This window comes from Gopherus flavomarginatus, chromosome 5 (genome assembly GCF_025201925.1).
Source record: "Gopherus flavomarginatus isolate rGopFla2 chromosome 5, rGopFla2.mat.asm, whole genome shotgun sequence".
In the NCBI taxonomy this organism is placed as follows: Eukaryota; Metazoa; Chordata; order Testudines; family Testudinidae; genus Gopherus; species Gopherus flavomarginatus.
In genome coordinates, this window is record NC_066621.1 from 25,327,463 (window position 1) to 25,348,526 (window position 21,064).

Consider the following 21,064-nt stretch of genomic DNA (forward strand, 5'->3'; position numbering starts at 1 on the left):
CTGTACAAACCTTGAATCTTATCCACATCCAGCCCCTATCATATTCTGATGTTATCAGTCAAACCTCAAACCAAACCCCAACCAAAATCACTACTCCACATATGAACCATCCAGCAAATCTCAAACTTAATTCCTATCCAATTGCTACTGAACATGTGAACTGCCAGTCAAACCTCGAACTTAATCCACACCCAACATCTACACCACACCCAGATGTCATGTAAACCTCGAACCTGATCCCAGCCCTATCCATTTTCCACATCTGAACTGTCCAAACCTCAAACTGGATAGCAACACAAACCCTAGTCCACACCCTGTCAGCCAAGCCTCAAACTACATCCCAACCCAACCCCATTCCATTCCCAGACCGGCAGCCAAATCTCAAACTGGATTCCCAATGCAACACATAATCCACAACTGAAATCTCAGAAAAAACTACAGTTCTATCCCAGTCCAAACCTACTACTCACCAGAATCATCTGTGAAACCTCATATCTGATTCAATTCCAACTCCTACCCCATAGCCAAACCGACAGCCTAACCACAAACTGGATCCCAACCCAAATCCTACTCCATATCTGAACCGTCAATGAAACTAAAACTGGATCTTAACCCAACCCCAACACCATATCTGAAAGGTCAGAACAACCTCAAACTGAATCCCCAAACAACCCCTACTCCATACCCAACCACAATCCAGATTCCAACCCAATGTGGACTCCACATCCAAACCATCAGTGAAATTTCAAACAGTATCCCAACACAACCCCTAATCCACACCCTAACCATTAGCCAACTGTCAAACCAGAACCCAAACAAATTGCTATTCTATACCCAAAATAGCAGCCAAAGCTAAAACCAGATCCCAACCTAACCCCTAATCCACACAAAACTGTCAGACAAACTGTGAACCATATCCCCACCAAACCCCTATTCCACAACCGAACCACATACCAAATCACATGTTGGATCCCAACCCAACCTATACTCCACACCCAAACTTTCAGCCAAACCCCTATTCCATACCTGAACTGTCAGCCAAACCTCAAACTGGATCCCCAAACTCTACTCCACAGCTGAACTGTCAGGCAAATATGAAATTGAATCCTAATCCAAAACCTACTCCATACCATAACTATCGCCAAACCTCAAAGCTGACCTCATCCAATCCCCACTCCACACCTGAACCATCACCCAAGTTTCAATCTGTATTGCAACCCAACTTCCACTCTACACCAAAACCATCAGCAAAGCCTCAAACCAGATTCCTACCCAACTCCACACTCAAACTGTCAGCCAAATGTCAAACCATATCCCAATCAAACCCCTATGCCACACCTGAAGTCAAACTTCAAACCAGATCGCAGTCCAACCCATATTCCATAGCTCAGCCATTGAACACCAAACTGGACCCTAAATAACTCCCAAAATATGCAAAACATTAGCCAAACCTCAAAACAGAGCCCAACCAGGTATCTAATCCCCACCCAAACTGCCAGCAAAATCATGAACTGCATCTGTACCCAATCCCTGCTTCATAACCTAACTGTCAGCTATACCTCAAACTGCATCCCAACCCATACACTACTCCTGAACCTTCTACCATATATCACACCACATCCCAACCCAACAGTACACTACACCCGAACCTTCTGCCATATAACATAGCACAGCCCAACCCAACGCCACACCCGAACCTTCTGCCATATATCATACCACATCCCAACCCAAACCCTGACATATCCGAACCTTCTGTCATATATCATAGCACAGTCCAACCCAACCCTATGCCGCACCCAAACCTTCTGCCAAATCTCTAACTGGATACCAAACCAAACCCAAATGTCACCCACCCTCAGTTACAACAGTGCAGCCTTATTGATTCCAATGGAGATGCACAGATGTGAGGCAAGAATACGACCCTCCATATTTTTGATGAACTCCACATTTTTCTTCTTAACCTCATCCCCCACCCCAATTTCATGTTATTTTAAGATCCAGTGAATAGTTAAACTCTCTAGGTCAGATTCTCAGCTGGTGTAAATCAGCAGCATGCCACTGATGTCGATGTTTGTGTAAATGTGGTGATAGTAGTTCTGAAATAAGGTAAGCTATAATTCAATATAAAATGGCACAGGGTGGTTTAAAAGTTCTTTGGAAAGACTTTATTCTTCATTAGGATTTATAGGACTCTAGAGTAGTTTCCAGAGAGCCCTATTCACCAGAATCTGAGCTTAGCCTTCCAAGCCCGTTGGGCTGGCTCCGCTCAATACACCCATTCCGAGGCCAGCCACTGAGCAAATGTAAATCTTTGTACCCCAGTCAGACTGCATGTGCCACGGACATGAGTCCCCAGGTATGGAGCCAGTGCACATGTGTCTCCACACCACACACTGTACCTGCCCAAGAAACAGCTCAAGCAGCACTACTAAAGATTCTGACGCATTCACTCAGCACTCTTCGTTGTGTTGCCTTCCACATTCCTGTCTGCGCAAGTGGCTCCAATGCCACCTGACAGAGTTTATTGCCCTGCCTCCCTTGGACAGCACTGGAAAGCCTAGTCTGGGGGAGGTGCTCACCCCAACTTGTGGCCTTGGATAGCAGAGATAATACTGGGGTGCTGCCCTTACCACAGCAAGCCATGCATTTGTGACCTCCAGGCAGGGGCGGCTCCAGGCACCAGCATGCCAAGCACGTGCCTGGGGCGGCAAGCCATTGGGGGTGCTCTGCCAGTCACTGCGAGGGTGGCAGGCAGGCTTCCTTAGGCAGCATGCCTGAGGAGGGTCCGCTGGTCCCATGGCTTCGGCAGACCTCCCGCAGGCATGCAGCCGAATCCGCGGGACTGGGGACCTCCCGCAGGCAAGCTGCCAAAGGTAGCCTGCCTGCTGTGCTTGGGGCAGCAAACTACCTAGAGCTGCCCCTGCCTCCAGGTTTGGTCAGTACAACTTGCATTTGGGGGCAGTTCTACACTACATGTGCTCCAGTGACTCAGCTGCAGTGCTCCAGCTACACCGCCATAGTGTAGACACTAAAGTGATAGAAAGTGTTTTGTAATTGCTGTAGTAAATCCAATGCCTCCAGAGAAATCTTTGTTGACCTAGTTGCATCTACAGGCAGGGTCGGGTTTACCTAACTACATTACACGGGGCATAGAATTTTTCACAGCTCTGAGGGATGTAGCTAGGTCGACCTACACTGCAGGTTTAGACCAGGCCTAGGAATGACATTGTGTGCCCTGGAAATGCTCGAAATGACGCAAAACACCCCAGCCCATCTCCTGAGCGACACAGGCTGCTGGCAACCACCGCCCTGGTGCTCTGCTCACTGCACCAGCTCCTCATAGAATCAGAGGCCAGTTTAAAATCTGTCCTGATATTCAAATCCCTCTATGGAGTTGGCTCCAGCTTCTCTCCCTCCAAGACTGTGACTGCCCCCCACGGCTACGCTCCATCAGAACAACAAGACTGTCGACTGGTCCTGGGAGACCAAGGAGTGTGCGAGACAGAACTTTCACAGTGGCTGGACTTGGACTGGGGAACTCATTGCCCCTGAGATAAGATGATCACAGGCACCACCATGCTCATGAGCTCACAGCTGACTCTCATTTTGACTTAGCTTTCCTCCTTCAGGAGTTGTATTCTCCCACGCACATGCACTTTAGCACCCACTCATGCACCACAGAGCAGAGGACGACCCTATAAACTAATGACGCTGCAGGAGGGGAGGCGAGAAAGGGGAAGACTGTTGCGGTTTCTTGCTGGTTGTGAGGGAAGAGCTCCAATCCTGTGGCTGCAGGTGCTGGATTAGTGAATGACTGGCTGGCACAGACCTGCTCCAGCATCTGGTGTCGTTTCCTCAGTTCCTCTTCCAGATCTGTCAGGGGCCTCTGTGACTCTTGCTGTTGCTTCAGCTGCTTGAATCTCCTGGTCTCCAGAACCTTCTGGAGCTCTGGTTTGTGTTCTGGCAACAGCCCCCTGCGGAGAGGGGATCAAACAGGCTTTACTGAAGTGGGGGGCTTCCCTGTTTCTTCTGCACCCGCCCTCTCTGACTGCCTCCCTTTTCCCTCTCTCATTCAGTTGCCGACCCTGTTTCCTCTGCTCCCAGGCCCAGTCAGAGCCAGCGGGATGCCATGACAGTCTCCCCGGCAGCAGAGCTGGCTTGGTTGTATTCAGGTCCTTACATTCGCTCTCCTGGGGATAAGCTATTCATTTCCCAAGCTCCCTGCCCCCAGGCCTGGCACCATTCTGCTCATGTCCCTGCCCCTGGAGCAATCAGTACAGGACACATTTCCCTCTCAGCATCCCCTTCCAGGGGGCTCTGGGAAGCTGCCCAGGGCTGTGAGGCATCCATGCTGTCATGGGAGAGACTGACCTCAGGAGCATTCTCAGGGACTCCTGCTCCCGGCCCACTGATTCAGGCCTGACGAGGGAACCGCAGCCCATAACTGGGGGCACCAGCACTATTTGGCAAATTCAGCCAGACTGCGGGAGGTGCCTGAGGATCAGGAGTGCCAAGGAGCTCCCACATAAAGTAGGAAAGGCCAAGGACCTGGCACTGCCTCATTGCATCAGCTGGAGTAACTCTTCCCTTGGCCCCATTCCCTCTGGGCACCCAGCAGCATCACTCACCTTCTGTGGCTGAACAGCAGCTCTCGATGGAGCTCCTGGTGGGTCTTGGACTCTCTGACCGGGTTTGGCAGCTTCTTTGGTTCAATGAGGCCAATGTTGCTACCTGCTGCCAGGTAAGTGCCTGGGTCACAGCCCCTGCTGCCTGCATCTACAATGCAAAGATGGGGTGAGTGAGGCCAGCCGTGGAGGGCAGGGGTCCCACCATCTCTCACTGTGCTCCACCTCCACGTGAGCAACACAAAAAGTCAGGCCCCCGCCCCTCAGAGGGGAGCACCACAGCCCCCTCATTGCTCTCAGATGGCTTACATGCCCAAATGGAGGGGGATTTCCTCCAAGATCCCAGTGGGAACCAAGCAGCTCCCTGCTGAGCATGGTACCCCCTCCATGGTGGGCTTTTCTCTCTTGGGCCCCATGAATGTTCCAGTGTAGCTAAATATTTCAGCAGTCAGCGGGCTGAGAGAGAATGACACTGTAGTGCAATGCTTGGGCACCACCAGGAGGGAGCCTCGGGGTCCAGCCCCCTGCTCCAGTCACTCGTTCATTATTTACCTACCGTGGAACAGCTTCCACAGGAGAGCCTGCAGGAGCCTGAAGCAGGGTGGTCATCCCGCTCCTGCCTGGAAGGGCTTGAAATCAGCGCTGAGAAAGGGCTGGGGCAGGAAAAGGAGGGCTGATTGGGGAAACAGTCTCAGCTGTGGCCATGCCCCAAACAGACCAGCTGGCCCTATAAAGGTCAGGGCAGCCAGGAGTTCAACATCAGAGGGGTAGCCGTGTTAGTCTGGATCTGTAAAAGCAGCAAAGAATCTAGTGGTACCTTATAGACTAACAGACGTTTTGGAGCATGAGCTTTCGTGGGTGAATACCCACTTTGACAGATGCATGGAGTGGAAATTTCCAGGGGCAGATATATATATGCAGGAAAGCTAGAGGTAATGAGGTTAGTTCAGTCAGGGAGGATGAGGCCCTGTTCTAGCAGTTGAGGTGTGAAAACCAAGGGAGGAGAAACTGGTTTTGTAGTTGGCAAGCCATTCACAGTCTTGGTTTAATCCTGAGCTGATGGTGTCAAATTTGCAGATGAACTGAAGCTCAGCACTTTCTCTTTGAAGTCTGGTCCTGAAGTTTTTTTGCTGCAGGATAGCCACCTTAAGGTCTGCTATAGTGTGGCCAGGGAGGTTGAAGTGTTCTCCTACAGGTTTTTGTATATTGCCATTCCTGATATCTGATTTGTGTCCGTTTATCCTTTTCCGTAGAAACTGTCCAGTTTGGCCGATGTACATAGAAGAGGGGCATTGCTGGCATATGATGGCATATATTACATTGGTGGACGTGCAGGTGAATGAACCGGTGATGGTGTGGCTGATCTGGTTAGGTCCTGTGGTGTCGTCGCTGGTGTAGATATGTGGGCAGAGCTGGCATCGAGGTTTGTTGCATGGATTGGTTCCTGAGCTAGAGTTCCTATGGTGCGGTGTGCAGTTACTGGTGAGAATATGTTTCAGGTTGGCAGGTTGCCTGTGGGCAAGGACTGGCCTGCCACCCAAGGCCTGTGAAAGTGTGGGATCATTGTCCAGGATGGGTTGTAGATCCCTGATGATGCGTTGGAGGGGTTTTAGCTGGGGACTGTATGTGATGGCCAGTGGAGTCCTGTTGGTTTCTTCCTTGGGTTTGTCTTGCAGTAGGAGGCTTCTGGGTACACGTCTGGCTCTGTTGATCTGTTTCCTTATTTCCTTGTGTGGGTACTGTAGTTTTGAGAATGCTTGGTGGAGATTTTGTAGGTGTTGGTCTCTGTCTGAGGAGTTAGAGCAGATGCGGTTGTACCTCAGTGCTTGGCTGTAGACAATGGATCGTGTGATGTGCCCAGGATGGAAACTGGAGGCATGAAGGTAGGCATAGCGGTCGGTAGGTTTTCGGTATAGGGTGCTGTTAATGTGACCATCACTTATTTGCACCGTGGTGTCTAGGAAGTGGACCTCCTATGTAGATTGGTCCAGGCTGAAGTTGATGGTGGGGTGGAAGCTGCTGTCCTTTATCTCCCATTTTGTTGACACACGGTATTTTAATGAGTTAGCAAAGCATGACTTTCTTTTCTAGAAGCCAGTTGGTATCATGACCAGCTAGGTATTGTAACATTCTATTTTTAACTTAATGTTTTGACCAGTACATGACACTGAACTAAACGTTAACTGGTCTGTAATTCCCACTCTCGCCTAAAGCGCCTGTTTTGAATATTAACAGCTTGTAACTATTTGTGATCTCAGGGAATTTCAGATAACTGAGGCTTGGCTAAGAAGGCTGTGTAGTGTTTGGTATTCACAGGACACGTGGCATTGTACCTATGACCTATTTGCTGATATATACATTGGAAAGTGTGTCCTTAAATGGTCTCTATTCTTCCACACCTGGCCACTATGGAGAAACCAGGACCATGATTTCTCAGAGTGCCTTGTGATTTGGGATGCCTAGCTTGAGTCACTGATCGCCCACCCTCCAACAGTCAGGCCTCTGTAGAGTGTCTCAAGAGGGGGCCCTAATCATTAGTCATGTTCTACAGTCTTGGTCCAGAGCAGACGATAAGGCTGGGGGCAGGGGGGAAAGTAACTTAAATGTACGCAGGGGGGTCGGGCTCCCGAGCAAGACTGGGGGGGGCGGCTCTGGGCCCCCAGAAGGGGCGGGGCCAGATTCCCCCAGCCAGCCCTTCAGTGCTGCCTGGCCTATGCAGCCTGGGGCTCCAGTGGCAATTTAAAGGGCCCTAGGGAAGCTGCCCCTTTCTCCCCACCCCCAACCCTGTCAGCGGCCCTGCCAGTACGGTGCTTAAAGCACTGCTGCGACAGCACTTTATTGGCATATCAGCTTATTTTCACCTCTGGCTGGGGGGATTGTAGAGACAGAGTGTCTTTCACCTCACCATCATTCCTGTGAGTAAGGTTAGCAGCCTTTGAAAAGAGGAGCCCGAGAGACCACTCTCAGCAGGGGGCCACACAGCTTCTCCATGCAGTGGGAATGGGCCCCCCCATCAGTGGCCCATGAGAAAACTTGCTGGCATGGAAAGAGGCAAAACTCAATCCCACTCCCAGCTCCAGCCCCAAAACAATTGGCCCTCCTGGGTTCTCATTCCCTGGGCAGCGGGGCCTCCCCACATCTCCCTGCTCTGTCCTCCAGGAGAAGGGACTCTTACCTGGACTCACGCTGCTCTGCTGGGCTTTGCAGTCACCCTGGAAAATGAAAAGTTTGGGTTCAGAGACAGGACAAAAAAGCACATGAAATAAAAGTGCAGTCCTGCCCCAAGGGCAAGGCTGGGCGTAGGTCCTATGAACCTGGGCTGTGCTGCTGTGGCCCAGTGCGTGGAGACCTGCCACAGCCCTGGGCTCTATCCTAGCTCTGGTGAGCCCCTTCCCCCTCTGTGCCCATTGCCCCATGCATCAACTGAGGATATTGACAGTGAGCTGCCTTTGTAAAACACTGAGCTCCCCCAGTGGAAAATGCTCCAGAAAACCTGGGCACTTTACAAGTGGCACAAGAGGCTGCAGGGAGGCCAACCATGCCATGCTCAGAGGCCCAGGTCTTAGCAGGGGATACAGAGAGGTCTGCAAAGAGCCACGCTGACTCTGTCCTCCAAGTTTGAGGGTCTTCGGATGCAGGTTTTTAGTTCAGGCCCAGTTCTGATTGGGGAACTCGGCTGCCATCTGCAGAGTCAGTGTGTGATGTGCCCCAGCACTAACTCCAGCCCCGGCTTAGCCATCAGGGGGAGGGAGCTCAGGAATGAGCCAGGTTGTCACTGGACTTAGAGCAGCTACACTGGAGAGCTTACAGCGGCATAGAGCTTTACAGTGCAGAGCACTTCCCCTACCCCACTCGCTGGCTTGCGGGTGCGTGTGGTGAAGAGAGGTGAGGGGAGCGGGTTTGGAGTCAGAGTGTTCCTGTCAGCCAGCACTGCCAGGAGAGCACTCTGGCTCCAGCCACTTCTGGGGAGTTGTAGGCCGCATGCTCGAGTGGCACTGAGAGGCTAGGTGAGGGGTGCCAGGTGTGGTACATACAGCAAGACACCCCCGCCCTGTAGTGCTGAACAGACACTTCCCAAATGACAGCAAGGCAGTGGCAGAACCAGGGATAGAACCAAGTTTGCTGAGTCCCCAGATGTGCCTTATCTCTGTCAAGGTTTCTTTCCCCTGTTTGAACTTTAGAGTACAAAAAGTGGGGACCTGCATGAACACTTCTAAGCTTAATTACTAGCTTAGATCTGGTATGCTGCCACCAGCCAGAATTTAGTGTCTGGCATACTTTCTGTTCCTCCAAAACCTTCCCTGGGGAACACAGATCCAAACCCCTTGGATCTTAAAACAAGGAGAAATTACCCATCCACCCTCCTTTCCCCCCAGACTTTCCCCTCCCTGGGTTGCCTTGAGAGGCTTCACACAGATCCAAACTCCTTGGATCTTAAAACAAGGAGGAATTAACCATCCCCCTTCCTTTCCCCCCACCAATCCCTGGTGAGTTCAGACCCAATCCCCTTGGATCTTAAAACAAGGAAAAATCAATCAGGTTCTTAAAAAGAAAGCTTTTAATTAGAGAAAGAAAAGGTAAAAATTATCTCTGTAAAATCAGGGTGGAAAATGTTTCCAGGGTACTCAGATTCATATAGACCAGAGGGACCTCCCCCCCAGTCTTAGATTCAAAGTTACAGCAAACAGAGGTAAAAATCCTTCCAGCAAAAAGAAACATTCACAAGTTGAGGAAACAAACATAAGACTAATCCGCCTTGCCTGGCTATTACTTACAATTTTGACACATGAAAGACTGATTCAGAAAGATTTGGAGAGCCTGGATGTATGTCTGGTCCCTCTTAGTCCCAAGAGCGAACAATGAACAAAACAGAAAGCACAAACAAAGACTTCCCTCCACCAAGATTTGAAAGTATCTTGTCCCCCTATTGGTCCTCTGGTCAGGTGTCAGCCAGGTTTACTGAGCTTCTTAAACCTTTACAGGTAAAAGAGACATTAACCCTTAACCTTCTGTTTATGACAATCTCCTAGGCTGTATTGCCCTCCACAGCGTGGCTTCAGTAGGGAGACTCCAGCCCGCTCTGCTGCAGCACAGCCAGGTATGGCCATGGAGGGGTTCTCAGTTTTCCCCCTGTGAATGGGGGTGATTGGTGCTCTGGTGGAGGCCCCACATGAGCTAGCATTGAGACAGGTGACTGCTTGCAAGCCTCCCTCTTCTGTCCCCACAATGACGTGTAGGGCTTGTGCTTACAGCAGGTGACTGGGTTGGGTTGGCAGGCTGAGAGGGGAATGGGGGTCTTGTGGTTAGAGCAGGGAGGGTCTGGAGGCCTGGCTTCCAGCCCTAGCTCTGATAGAAGGTGGTTTTTGGTAAGAGCCAGATCAGAGTTCTCAGCCCTGGGCTCTAGTGCCAGTTCTTCAGATGGCTCAGTCCTTAGTCCCCAGTCTGTAAAATGAGGATACTGACCGAACTGTGTAAAGAGCATTGAGATCCACAGTGGAAAGGGGCCAGATCAGTGCAGCTCATTATTATGGGCCCTGCACTGTCTGCAGCCTAACACAGCAGTGATCAGTGCTGCCCACAGAGACGCCCGTTCCCATGCTAGGCCCTGGGTACCCCATCCCACTGCAGAACTGACCCTTCTGTGCCAACTGCTAGGACTTAGAACACCAACCAAAGAGAGGGACATCCCCGAAGAAGAAGAGATTGTCATCACAGCCAGATGACTAGATGACCTCCTGAGGTCCCTTCCCACCCTGATATGATTCTATGATTTCTTTAAAAATGTGTAACATACATAATTTTGGGGGGAAACTTTTGAATATACACCTCTTCCCTGATATAACTCTGTCCTCGGGAGCCAAAAAAATCTTACCAAAATATAGGTGAAACCAAGTTATATCAAACTTGCTTTGATCCGCCAGAGTGCACAGCCTCACCCTCCCAGAGCACTGCTTTACCGCGTTATATCCAAATTCGTGTTATATCGGTTCGTGTTATATCAGGGTAGAGGTGTACTAGGAGTGGTAACAAGGAAGTCCTATAAGAATACTGCTTCTCAGCTAATACCTGTAAATAGGCTTAGAGCTTGGCACAGCAGAAAAAGCATAACAAACCTAGACATCTGTGTGGAAGGGGAAACTGAGGCACACCATCTCATGGTATTGGTGGCTAAATGCCAAGATACCTACACTCTAAAAGATATTGATATCTGCATTGTGTTAACATGCTGCACACTAGAATGCTTTCAGGCAACCTGGAAAGAGAAACCCTATCCATAGGGCCCAAAACTGGAGATAGTACTCCAGATGAGGCCTCACCAATGCCGAATAGAGGGGAATGATCACATCCCTCAATCTGTTGGCAATGCTCCTACTTATACAGCCCAAAATGCTGTTAGACATCTTGGCAACAAAGGCACACTGTTGACTCATATCCAGCTTTTCATCCACTGTAACCCCTAGGTCCTTTTCTGCAGAACTGCTGCCTAGCCACTCGGCCTCTAGTCTGCAGCAGTGCATGGGATTCTTTCATCCTAAGTGCCAGAGCCTGCATTTGTCCTTCTTGAACCTCATCAGATTTTTTTTGGCCCAATCCTCTAATTTGTCTAGGCCCCTCTGTATCCTATCCCTACCCTCCAGCATATCCACCACTCCTCCCAGTTTAGTGTCATCTGCAAACTTGCTCAGAATGCAGTCCACGCCATTCTTCAGATCATTAATGGAGATACTGAACAAAACTGGCCCCAGGACCAACCCTTGGGGCACTCCACTTGAAACTAGCTGCCAACTAGACATGGAGCAGTTGATCACTACACATTGAGCCTGATGATCTAGCCAGCTTTCTATCCACCTTACAGTCCAATCATCCAGCCCATACTTTAACTTGCTGGCAAGAATATTGTGGGAGACAATATCAAAAGCTTTGCTAAAGTCAAAGAATAACCCATCTACTGCTTTCCCCTCATCCACAGAGCTAGTTATCTTAGACTAGATATCCTTCCAGCCCGGGCTCAGTCCTTCTCCCCTCGTTCAGTCTTTGCTTCTTAGATGTGTACAGCAACCATCTTCGGCAGAGATGCAGTGAAGAATGAACCCTGATTATGTCACTCCCCTGACTTAAATAGGTTTTACATATGGCGGTGTATCTATTGGGTTTCTGGGAAGTGGGCGGGCGGAAGCCCACCCACTGCTAAAGGATCCCCCACCCTCGAGCCTAAGGGGAGGACCCACAGGACCTCAGAACCCCACTGATTTCGGGAGACAACTAATAAAATAACAGGGACAGGAGTGCGGTCAAAGGGTCATAAGAAGGGAACCTGACGGGGACACCGAGCAGAGAACCCTGGACAGCGCCCACTGCTCCTCGAAGGCGTCAAGGGAGCCAGTGGACGCCGCCCAAAGGAACTCCGCCTGGATACGTAAATGGACCATGGATCGGAAACAAGCCCCACAGTCACCGGAGTCTCCATTAGCCAACCTCCTCTCCCTGGTCGTGTAGATGGCCAGTTTAGCCAGGGCGAGGAGGAGGTTGACCAGGAGGTCCCGTGACTTTGTGGGGCCACGGATAGGGAGTGTGTAGAGACATATGGTGGTGTATCTATTGGGTATCTGAGAGGTGGGCGAGCGGAAGCCTGCCCACTGCTAAAGGATCCCCCCCCCAGCCTAAGGGGAGGATCCACAGGACTTCAGAAACCCACTAATTCTGGGGGACAACTAATAAAAGAACAGGGACAGGAGTGAGGTCAAAGGGTCATAAGAAGGGAGCCTGACAGGGACACCAAGCAGAGAACCCCGGACAGCGCCCACTGCTCCTCGAAGGCGTCAAGGGAGCCAGTGGACGCTGCCCAGAGGAACTCTGCCTGGATACGTGAACAGACCATGGATCGGAAACAAGCCCCACAGTCACCAGAGTCTCCATTGGCCAACCTCCTCTCCCTGGTTGTGTAGATGGCCATTTTAGCCAGGGCGAGGAGGAGGTTGACCAGGAGATCCCGGGACTTCGTGGGGCCACAGATAGGGAGTGTGTAGAGACATATGGCAGTGTAGCGGGGCAATTGCCCTGCTCCTGAAAAAGGCTAGGCTGATTGGGGAAGCCGCCACAGCTGGGGCCACAGCCCAATCAGGCCACAGCTGGCCCTATAAAAGGGCTGTGAGCCAGGAGCTAAGTCAGTCTCTCTCTAGGTGTAGAAAGAGAAGGACTTGGCTGCCTGGGAGAAAAGGATACCTGAACTGGAGTAGTGCTGGGGAGCTCCAGGCTGGTAAACCCCCAGGCTGCAGGCCTTATGCAAGGCCTAAAGAGAGGTACAGGGATTAGGCAGAGGCCACTGGTCCAAACCCCCTTTGCCAGTGATGCATGGTTTACAGACTGCAGTCAGCCTCAGTGAGCAGGGGCTAGGTGATGACTGGCAGTAGCCACTGAGGCCAGGTGGGGATAGGGGTTTGGGGGTTCCCCTGGGAGGGGAGAGCCAGAATGGGGGTACTGCAGGGGCAGAACCCTGAGGTAAGGAATACTGGGGTCTGGGTAGGACATGAGGCCTGAGGTAGGTGAGCCATTGGCCTGCAGAGGGCGCTCTGGGCTGAAGTCGAGCTAATTCCCAGGAGCACCAGCAGGAGGCGCCGTGCTGGTGAGTCTCACTTCACTACAGGCGGGAATCCTTTGTCTTCCAGTGTGATTCCCACCTACCCCAGTCAGTAGAAGAATACTAATATTATCATGGTGTCCAATATCCTGTGACTTGATTACATGACCCTGCAGCCATAACTCAGAGGCTGTTTGCCGCATCCCCAGGAAGGCTTTCATGGTGAAAGATTAGCATCTTCTAAGACCTATTATTTTTCCTAATGGCCAGCAATCTAGACTGTTTGCATTCTGTCTAGTCAGCATTGCCCAGGTGTAAACACATCTGTAATAGCTGCACAGACCATATTCCTAACTTCAGATACAAAGATGATACATGCATACAAATGGGATAATTGTATTCAGTAAATCATAACTTTTCCAATGATATCTCACATAACCCATCTCACATAAAATACATCTTAGTTATGCCATAATCACATCATAACAATATCTCTATGAAGAATATGGGGCATAATGGTACACCTCCCCCATTAGATTACTGCCAGAGGGTTAGTCATTGACTAATGCGAAGGCAGTGTGCCTAATGTCCTCCTTAGGTCTTGGTTATACAACTTCCAAGTGTTACCAAACATTGCAGTGTTATTCATAGGGGATGGATCTAGACTGTTCTCAGTGGTAGCAGATGACAGAACAAGGAGTAATGGTCTCAAGTTGTAGTGGCGGAGGTTTAGGTTGGATATTAGGAAAAACCTTTTCACTAAGAGGGTGGTGAAGCACTGGAATGGGTTACCTAGGGAGGTGGTGGAATCTCCTTCCTTAGAGGTTTTTAACGTCAGGCTTGACAAAGCCCTGGCTGGGATGATTTAGTTGGGGATTGGTCCTGCTTTGAGTAGGGGGTTGGACTAGATGACCTCCTGAGGTCCCTTCCAACCCTGATATTCTAAGATTCTAGTCTGTGAATGAAATATCTGAAGGTTTAGGCTGTTGGAAAGTGCAGCTGGCCTTCAAGAATCTTTGCAATCTGCCTAAAACAATATTTAGGGTGAGAAATTACTACTTGTAATCAGTTTCTTTCATATCTTAATCTTAGATTGTGTTTTGTTTTATTTGCTGGATAATCTCCTTTGATGTTTGCTATCGCTTATGATCACTTAAAATCTATCTTTTGTAGTTAATAAACTTGTTTTTGTTTAGCCTAAAACCCAGTTTTTGGAATTCACAACTAGAGGGCAAAAAGCTGTTGCATATCTCTCTCCATATTGAGGGAGAGGCAAATTTCATGAGTTTCCACTGTACAGTTCTCTGTGCAGTGCAAGACGGTATAACTTTGGTTTACACTCCAGAGGGTGGTGTACATTTGAGTATCCGGGCAGTTCCGTAGCTGAAGCCTTCCCATGCAAGGACTAGTCAGAAAGTCTGTTTACATGTTACCACAGCTGGGTGTGTCCCTACCTGTATGTGTGCTAGTGAAAGTGTGTGACCGAGAGCGGGTCTGCAGCTTGTCCCAGCAGTAAAGTTAAAGGAAGTCTAGGTTACTGGGTCAGGTGGGCTGAGTGGTACTCCAGTTCCAGGTGGCACCCTGCGGGGAAACTCGTCACACTGCCTCAGCAAGTCTTTGTCAGTAATGGGTCAGGTGCACAAATGAGTGCTCTGTTTTTCTAAGGGCACCTTCCAGACCCCTGCTGATGCATCAGGCAGAGAAATATATTTGGCATTAGCCAGCTCCTCAATATTTCTTCTCTTGTAGCAGAATGCTCCCTTTTTACATGTTGCTTTAATTCATTGGGGGTCTAGACACAAGCAAAGAGATCCGTCCTTTTTTCTACAGTGACCAATGAACGCACCCACTCTATTGGCTCTTCTACTTGCCCTATGATTTCCTGAGCAATGAGTCCATCCAGCTCCTCTCATAGCCTCTGTCTTAGAGCAACAGGAATGAATTGTGGGGCAGCTTGGGCTCTTCCAGCTCTATTCTGTGCTCTGTTGGCAGCTTACCTCTCAGCTGGGAGATGTCCTCTACCGTTGCCTCAGTTGTTTGGTTCCTTGTACCTCCAATGAGTACAACATTTGGATGAGACCAAGGGCCTGACATACTTCTGCTCCAATAACAGCGATCTTTCCCCGTACGATTACAAATCAGGTCTCTGCCAGTTTTTATTGTTCACATCCTCCTTTAGTGGGGACCAGCTCACCACTGCAAGCCAAGTGTTACTGTTCACCCTCTACTATCCTATCCGTGGCTTTTCTTTTAGCAGTGTTTCAGCAGTGTTTCTAGGACACCAGTGCACAACTTCAAGTCCATAAATGTCCCATTTGCCTTCAGGGTGACAGTTCAATCATCTGGTGCTGCTGCAGTGAGCCAGGCCTGGGCTACGTGATGCTTACCGTGAGGAGAGGTAGAGGCAACCAGTACAATGGTGACAACCTCACATTTTAACCTTGATAAAGGAAAAACCCAGAAATTGGGCAGGAACAATAGAAATAATAGAATAATGATATACTGGAGTAACAGCAAATACCTGGTTAGGAAAATAATAACCTGTAAATCACCAGCCCAATAAAAGAAGGTTTTTAACCCCACGCTCTGTCACTCTCAGAAAGCAACCAGCTCCTCCTCTTCCTGCCCGCAAAGTCCAGCTTCACCCCTGCTATCCCGTCATCACCTCTCCGGCCTGGTGATGCAGGCAGAGCAAAGGAGCAATGACCGAACACTCCAAGCAGGTCCACCTGCGAATGACAGCTCCGCACCAGGAGGGCCACACCCCTTCCCCCAGGCACCCACTCTGTATTCCTGTGGGTGTCCCAATGGGCAGCCTCACTGGTCACATGCTCTGTGCCCCTTGTGTCTGGGCTCCGTGCACACGGTCCTGCTTCCTCTAATACGGCATCCTTGGCAAATCCCCTTGTCACCCCGGCGCAGACTCTATCCCCCTCTTCTCTAAACGCCTTCCAACTGCCCCTTTCAGGCAGACTTCAGTCCCCCATCCATCCCCCCCCAAGCTCCAGCTGCCCTCTCACTGGCTGTCTCTCTCCCCAGTACAGCGTTCTGGGCAGGGCCAGGGTCACTGCACTGCAGCATTGGCCATTGCCCTGATGAAGAATTCCTCTGAACTAGTTCTGCTGTCGTCATCCTGTCTGTCCGGGAGCTGCCCCATGGTTATTATAGGGTTGGCGATGACGGGCTCTATTTAAATATACCTGTCATAAACAGATAGTAGGAGTTAATAGAACAGAAGTACTTTATATCTCTTTTTTGCCTGTAAAGGGTTAACAAAATCAGTGAGCCTGGCTGTCACCTGACCAGAGGACTAACCAGGGGACAGGATACTTTCAAATCCTGAGGGAGGGAAGTTTTTGTGTGTGCTGTTAGTTTTTGGTTGTTGTTCTCTCTGGGTTTTGAGAGTGACCAGATGTGCAACCAGGTTTCTCTCCAATCTCCCTGATACAAGTTCTTATAGATTCAAAATAGTAAGTACTAGGTAGATAAAGCGAGTTAGGCTTATGTTTGTTTTCTTTATTTGCAAATGTGTATTTGGCTGGAAGGAGTTCAAATTTGTATTTTGCTGAAAGGATTTTAATTTGTACTTGTATACTTAGGCTGGGAGGCTATTCCCAGTGTCTATTGCTGAAAGACCCTGTAACATATTCCATCTTAAATTTACAAAGATAATTTTTACTGTTTTTCTTTCTTTAATTAAAAGCTTTTCTTGTTTAAGAACCTGATTGTTTTTTTTATTCTGGTGAGATCCCAGGGGACTGGGTCTGGAGCCACCAGGGAATTGGTGGAGAGAAAGGAGGGAAGGGGGAGAGAGAGGCTATTTTCTCTCTGTGTTAGGATTACTTTCTCTCTCAGGGAGAGTCTGGGAGGGAGAGAGAGAAGGAGGGGGGAAGGTGCATTTTCCTCTCTGTTTTAAGATTCAAGGTGTTTGAATCACAGTGATCTTCCAGGGTAACCCAGGGAGGGGAAGCCTGGGAGAGGCAACGGTGAGGGAAAGGGTTTACTTTCCTTGTGTTAAGATCCAGAGGGACTGGGTCTTGGGGGTCCTCGGACAAGGTGTTGGGAGGACCAGAGTGTACCAGGCACTGGAACTCCTGGTTGGCGGCAGCGCTACAAGTACTAAGCTGGTAATTGAGCTTAGAGGACTTCATGCTGGTACCCCATCTTTTGGACGCTAAGGTTCAGAGTGGGGAATTATACCATGACATGGTGTGCAGCGTGTGGGATAGATAGATAAGATAGAATCCAAAAGCCAGTGAGGTTTTTATTTCTCTCTCTTCTAGCTATCTGCAGGCAGACTGAGAGGTTTGGGTTTAGAAGCAAGAGCCAGTAGGATTTTTTCTTTCTCTTTCCCTGCTAGCTGTGTGTAAAGCAGGCTAGAGGAGATTGTTTTTAAAAGCAAAGGTCTGCAAGTTTTTTTGGTCTCTCCCTTCTGAGTACTCTGAAGGCATAGGCATTAGGTTTAACAAGGATCTTTGTTAAACAAAGGGACACCAGCAAAACACATTTGCAAATGAATGTTTTTTTTTCTTTCTAACTCTGTCGGGAATAGCTAGGTAGAAGGAGTTAAAAAAAGACTCTGTTGCTAAGCAACCCTAAGGAGGCAACAGAGAAGCAGCATTTCAGGCAGTAAACAGCAGAGGGCGCCCCAACACAAGAAAGCAGAAACCATGACTACCAAGGACACCCTGAAACAGGAATGGGCAAGACTGGAGGCAGAGGGACAAATCAAAGACGCAGACCACAAGCGACACATGGAAAAGAAACTACAAGAATTAGAAATAAAACAAAAAGAGATGGAGCTGAGAGAAAGAGAAAGAGAGGCTGCCCACAGGAGACAGCTGGAGATAAAAAAAAAAGAGAGGGAAAGAGAGAGAAAGCATGAACTGGAATTAGCGCAGGCTAGGCAGCATGCTCCAGCCAACCGTAACAACCCTTCTCCAGTTATTGTTCCACATCCCAAGAAATTTCCCACCTACAAGGCAGGTGATGACACTGAGGCCTTCCTAGAAAATTTTGAAAGGACCTGCCATGGGTACAGCATCTCTGAAGACCAGTACATGATAGAGCTGAGGCCACTGCTCAGTGGACCCTTAGCAGAGGTGGCGGCTGAAATGCCTAAGGAGAACATGAACGATTATAAACTTTTTCAAACCAAGGCCAGAATCAGAATGGGGCTAACACCTGAGCATGCCCGTCGGAGGTTCAGAGCCCTAAGGTGGAAACCAGATGTGTCATTCACCCGACATGCCTACCACATTGGAAAGAATTATAATGCCTGGATATCAGGAGCCAATGTTAAATCTCTGGACGACATGCACCTCCTAATACAACTGGAGCAGTTCTTAGAGAGTGTTCCTGAGGAAACAGAAAGGTACATCCTAGATGGGAAGCCCAAAACTGTAACTGAGGCGGGGAAGATTGGAAAAGAAAAAAACTACTATCAAGGGGAGGGAATATCACAGGGGTCACACCGACAAAAACCCTATACCCGAGGGCAACCCAAGACCCCACCTACAACCCAAGAAAAGCTGTCGACTCCCTATTCTCTCACCTCACCCATCTCCAGTAACCCACCTCGGCCCAGTGACCAGTCAGCTGGGCGATGCTTCAAGTGTAATGAACTGGGACATATAAAGGCCAACTGCCCCAAGAACCCCAACCGAGTGCAGTTCATTCTATCTCCATCACTCCAAAGATCCCCAGGCCCAGATGCCTCTCAAATACCCTCGGAGCGAAGGGAGATTTTGAGAATGGGCGGAAAGAAGGTTATCGTGTGGAGAGACACGGGGGCACAAGTGTCAGCTATCCACCAATCCTTAGTGGACCCCAAATTCATCAACCCAAAGGCCCAAGTGACAATTTACCCCTTCATGGCACAAGCTGTAAACTTGCCTACAGCTAAACTACCTGTCCAGTACAAAGGCTGGTCAGGAATGTGGACTTTTGCAATCTATAACAATTATCACATCCCCATGCTACTGGGGGAAGACTTGGCCAACCAAGTAAAGTGGGCCAAGAGGGTGGGAATGGTTACACGCAGCCAAGCCAGGCAAGCTTCCAGACCCATCCCTGTTCCTGAGCCGTCCACAGGGGCCCCGTCTGTGTTAGCAAAGACCCAGACAGAGGTAGTGGACCCTGATTCCCTGCCAACGACTGCAACAGCCACAGTACTTCCAGTCCCAGACCCGGACCTGGAAACGCAACCAGCACCAGAACCATTGCCAGCACTGACGCCAACGCTAGCAAATGCATCTTCAACTCCAAAGCCAGAGAGCGCCAGCGAGCCTGAACTGGCAGAAGCAGCAGATAACCATACCCAAGAGGCTCAGCCAGAGCCTGAAACACCACCTGGTGCACCAGCGGAGAGCGGTTCATCAGCCACGAAAACAACCCCATCACCTGCATCGCTTCCCGAAGGACCAAGCCCCACAGTCTAAGGAAGAACTGGTGTCTACAGCCTCCAGGAAACAGTTCCAGACTGAGCAGGAAGCAGATGACAGCCTTCAGAAAGCTTGGGCGGCGGCACAGAGCACCCCACCACCTCTCAGCTCTTCTAATCGATCCTGGTTTGTTATAGAACAAAGGCTTTTATATAAGGAGACTCTTTCTGGTGGACACCGGGAAGACTGGCATCCGCAAAAACAGTTGGTGGTTCCAACTAAGTACCGGGGGAAGCTCTTAAGCTTAGCCCATGATCATCCCAGTGGCCATGCTGGGGTGAACAGAACCAAAGACAGGTTGGGGAAGTCCTTCCACTGGGAGGGGATGGGCAAGGATGTTGCCAAGTATGTCTGGTCTTGTGAGGTGTGCCAAAGAGTGGGAAAGCCCCAAGACCAGGTCAAGGCCCCTCTCCAACCACTCCCCATAATAGAGGTCCCATTTCAGCGAGTGGCTGTGGATATTCTGGGTCCTTTCCCAAAAAAGACACCCAGAGGAAAGCAGTACATATTGACTTTCGTGAACTTTGCTACCCTATGGCCAGAAGCAGTAGCTCTAGGCAACACTAGGGCTAAAACTGTGTGCCAGGCCCTAATAGACATTTTTGCCAGGGTAGGTTGGCCCTCCGACATCCTTACGGATTCGGGGACTAATTTCCTGGCAGGGACCATGAAAGAACTGTGGGAAACTCATGGGGTGAATCACTTGGTTGCCACTCCGTACTACCATCAAACCAATGGCCTGGTGGAAAGGTTTAATGGAACTTTGGGGGCCATGATCCATAAATTCGTGAATGAACACTCCAATGATTGGGACCTTGTGTTGCAGCAGTTGCTCTTTGCTTACAGGGCTGTACCACATCCCAGTTTAGGTTTTTCACCGTTTAAGCTTGTGTATGGCCACGAGGTTAAAGGGCCATTACAGTTGGTGAAGCAGCAATGGGAGGGGTTTACACCCTCTCCAGGAACTAACATTCTAGACTTTGTAAGCAACCTACAAAACACCCTCCGACACTCTCTAGCCCTCACTAAAGAAAACCTAAAGATTCTCAAAGAGAGCAAAAGGCCTGGTATGATAGACATACCAGAGAGCGTTCCTTCAAAGTAGGAGACCAGGTTATGGTCTTGAAGGTGCAACAGGCCCATAAGATGGAAGCATCATGGGAAGGGCCATTCACAGTCCAAGAGCACCTGGGAGCTGTTAACTACCTCATAGCATTTCCCAATTCCTCCCTAAAGCCCAGAGTGTACCACGTTAATTCTCTCAAGCCCTTTTATTCCAGAGACTTACAGGTTTGTCAGTTTACAGCCCAGGGAGGAAATAACGCTGTGTGGACTGATGGTGTCTACTATGAAGGGAAAAGTAATGGTGGCGTAGAAGAGGTGAACCTCTCCGCAACCCTGCAACGTCTGCAGCAGCA

General features: G+C 49.6%; 1 protein-coding gene across 1 annotated transcript in view; it reads right to left on the reverse strand.

Annotated features, from left to right (window-relative positions):
- LOC127052625 (protein FAM107B-like) overlaps nucleotides 1-21,064 on the reverse strand; it is a 49,657-nt gene that overhangs the window by 25,040 nt on the left and 3,553 nt on the right. The window contains exons 2-4 of the mRNA XM_050956498.1: nucleotides 7,801-7,837; nucleotides 4,629-4,776; nucleotides 3,830-3,974 (exon numbers count right to left, since the gene is read on the reverse strand). Of these exons, the coding sequence (XP_050812455.1) occupies nucleotides 3,830-3,974; nucleotides 4,629-4,776; nucleotides 7,801-7,837 (330 nt within the window). The remainder of the gene's footprint in view (nucleotides 1-3,829; nucleotides 3,975-4,628; nucleotides 4,777-7,800; nucleotides 7,838-21,064) is intronic.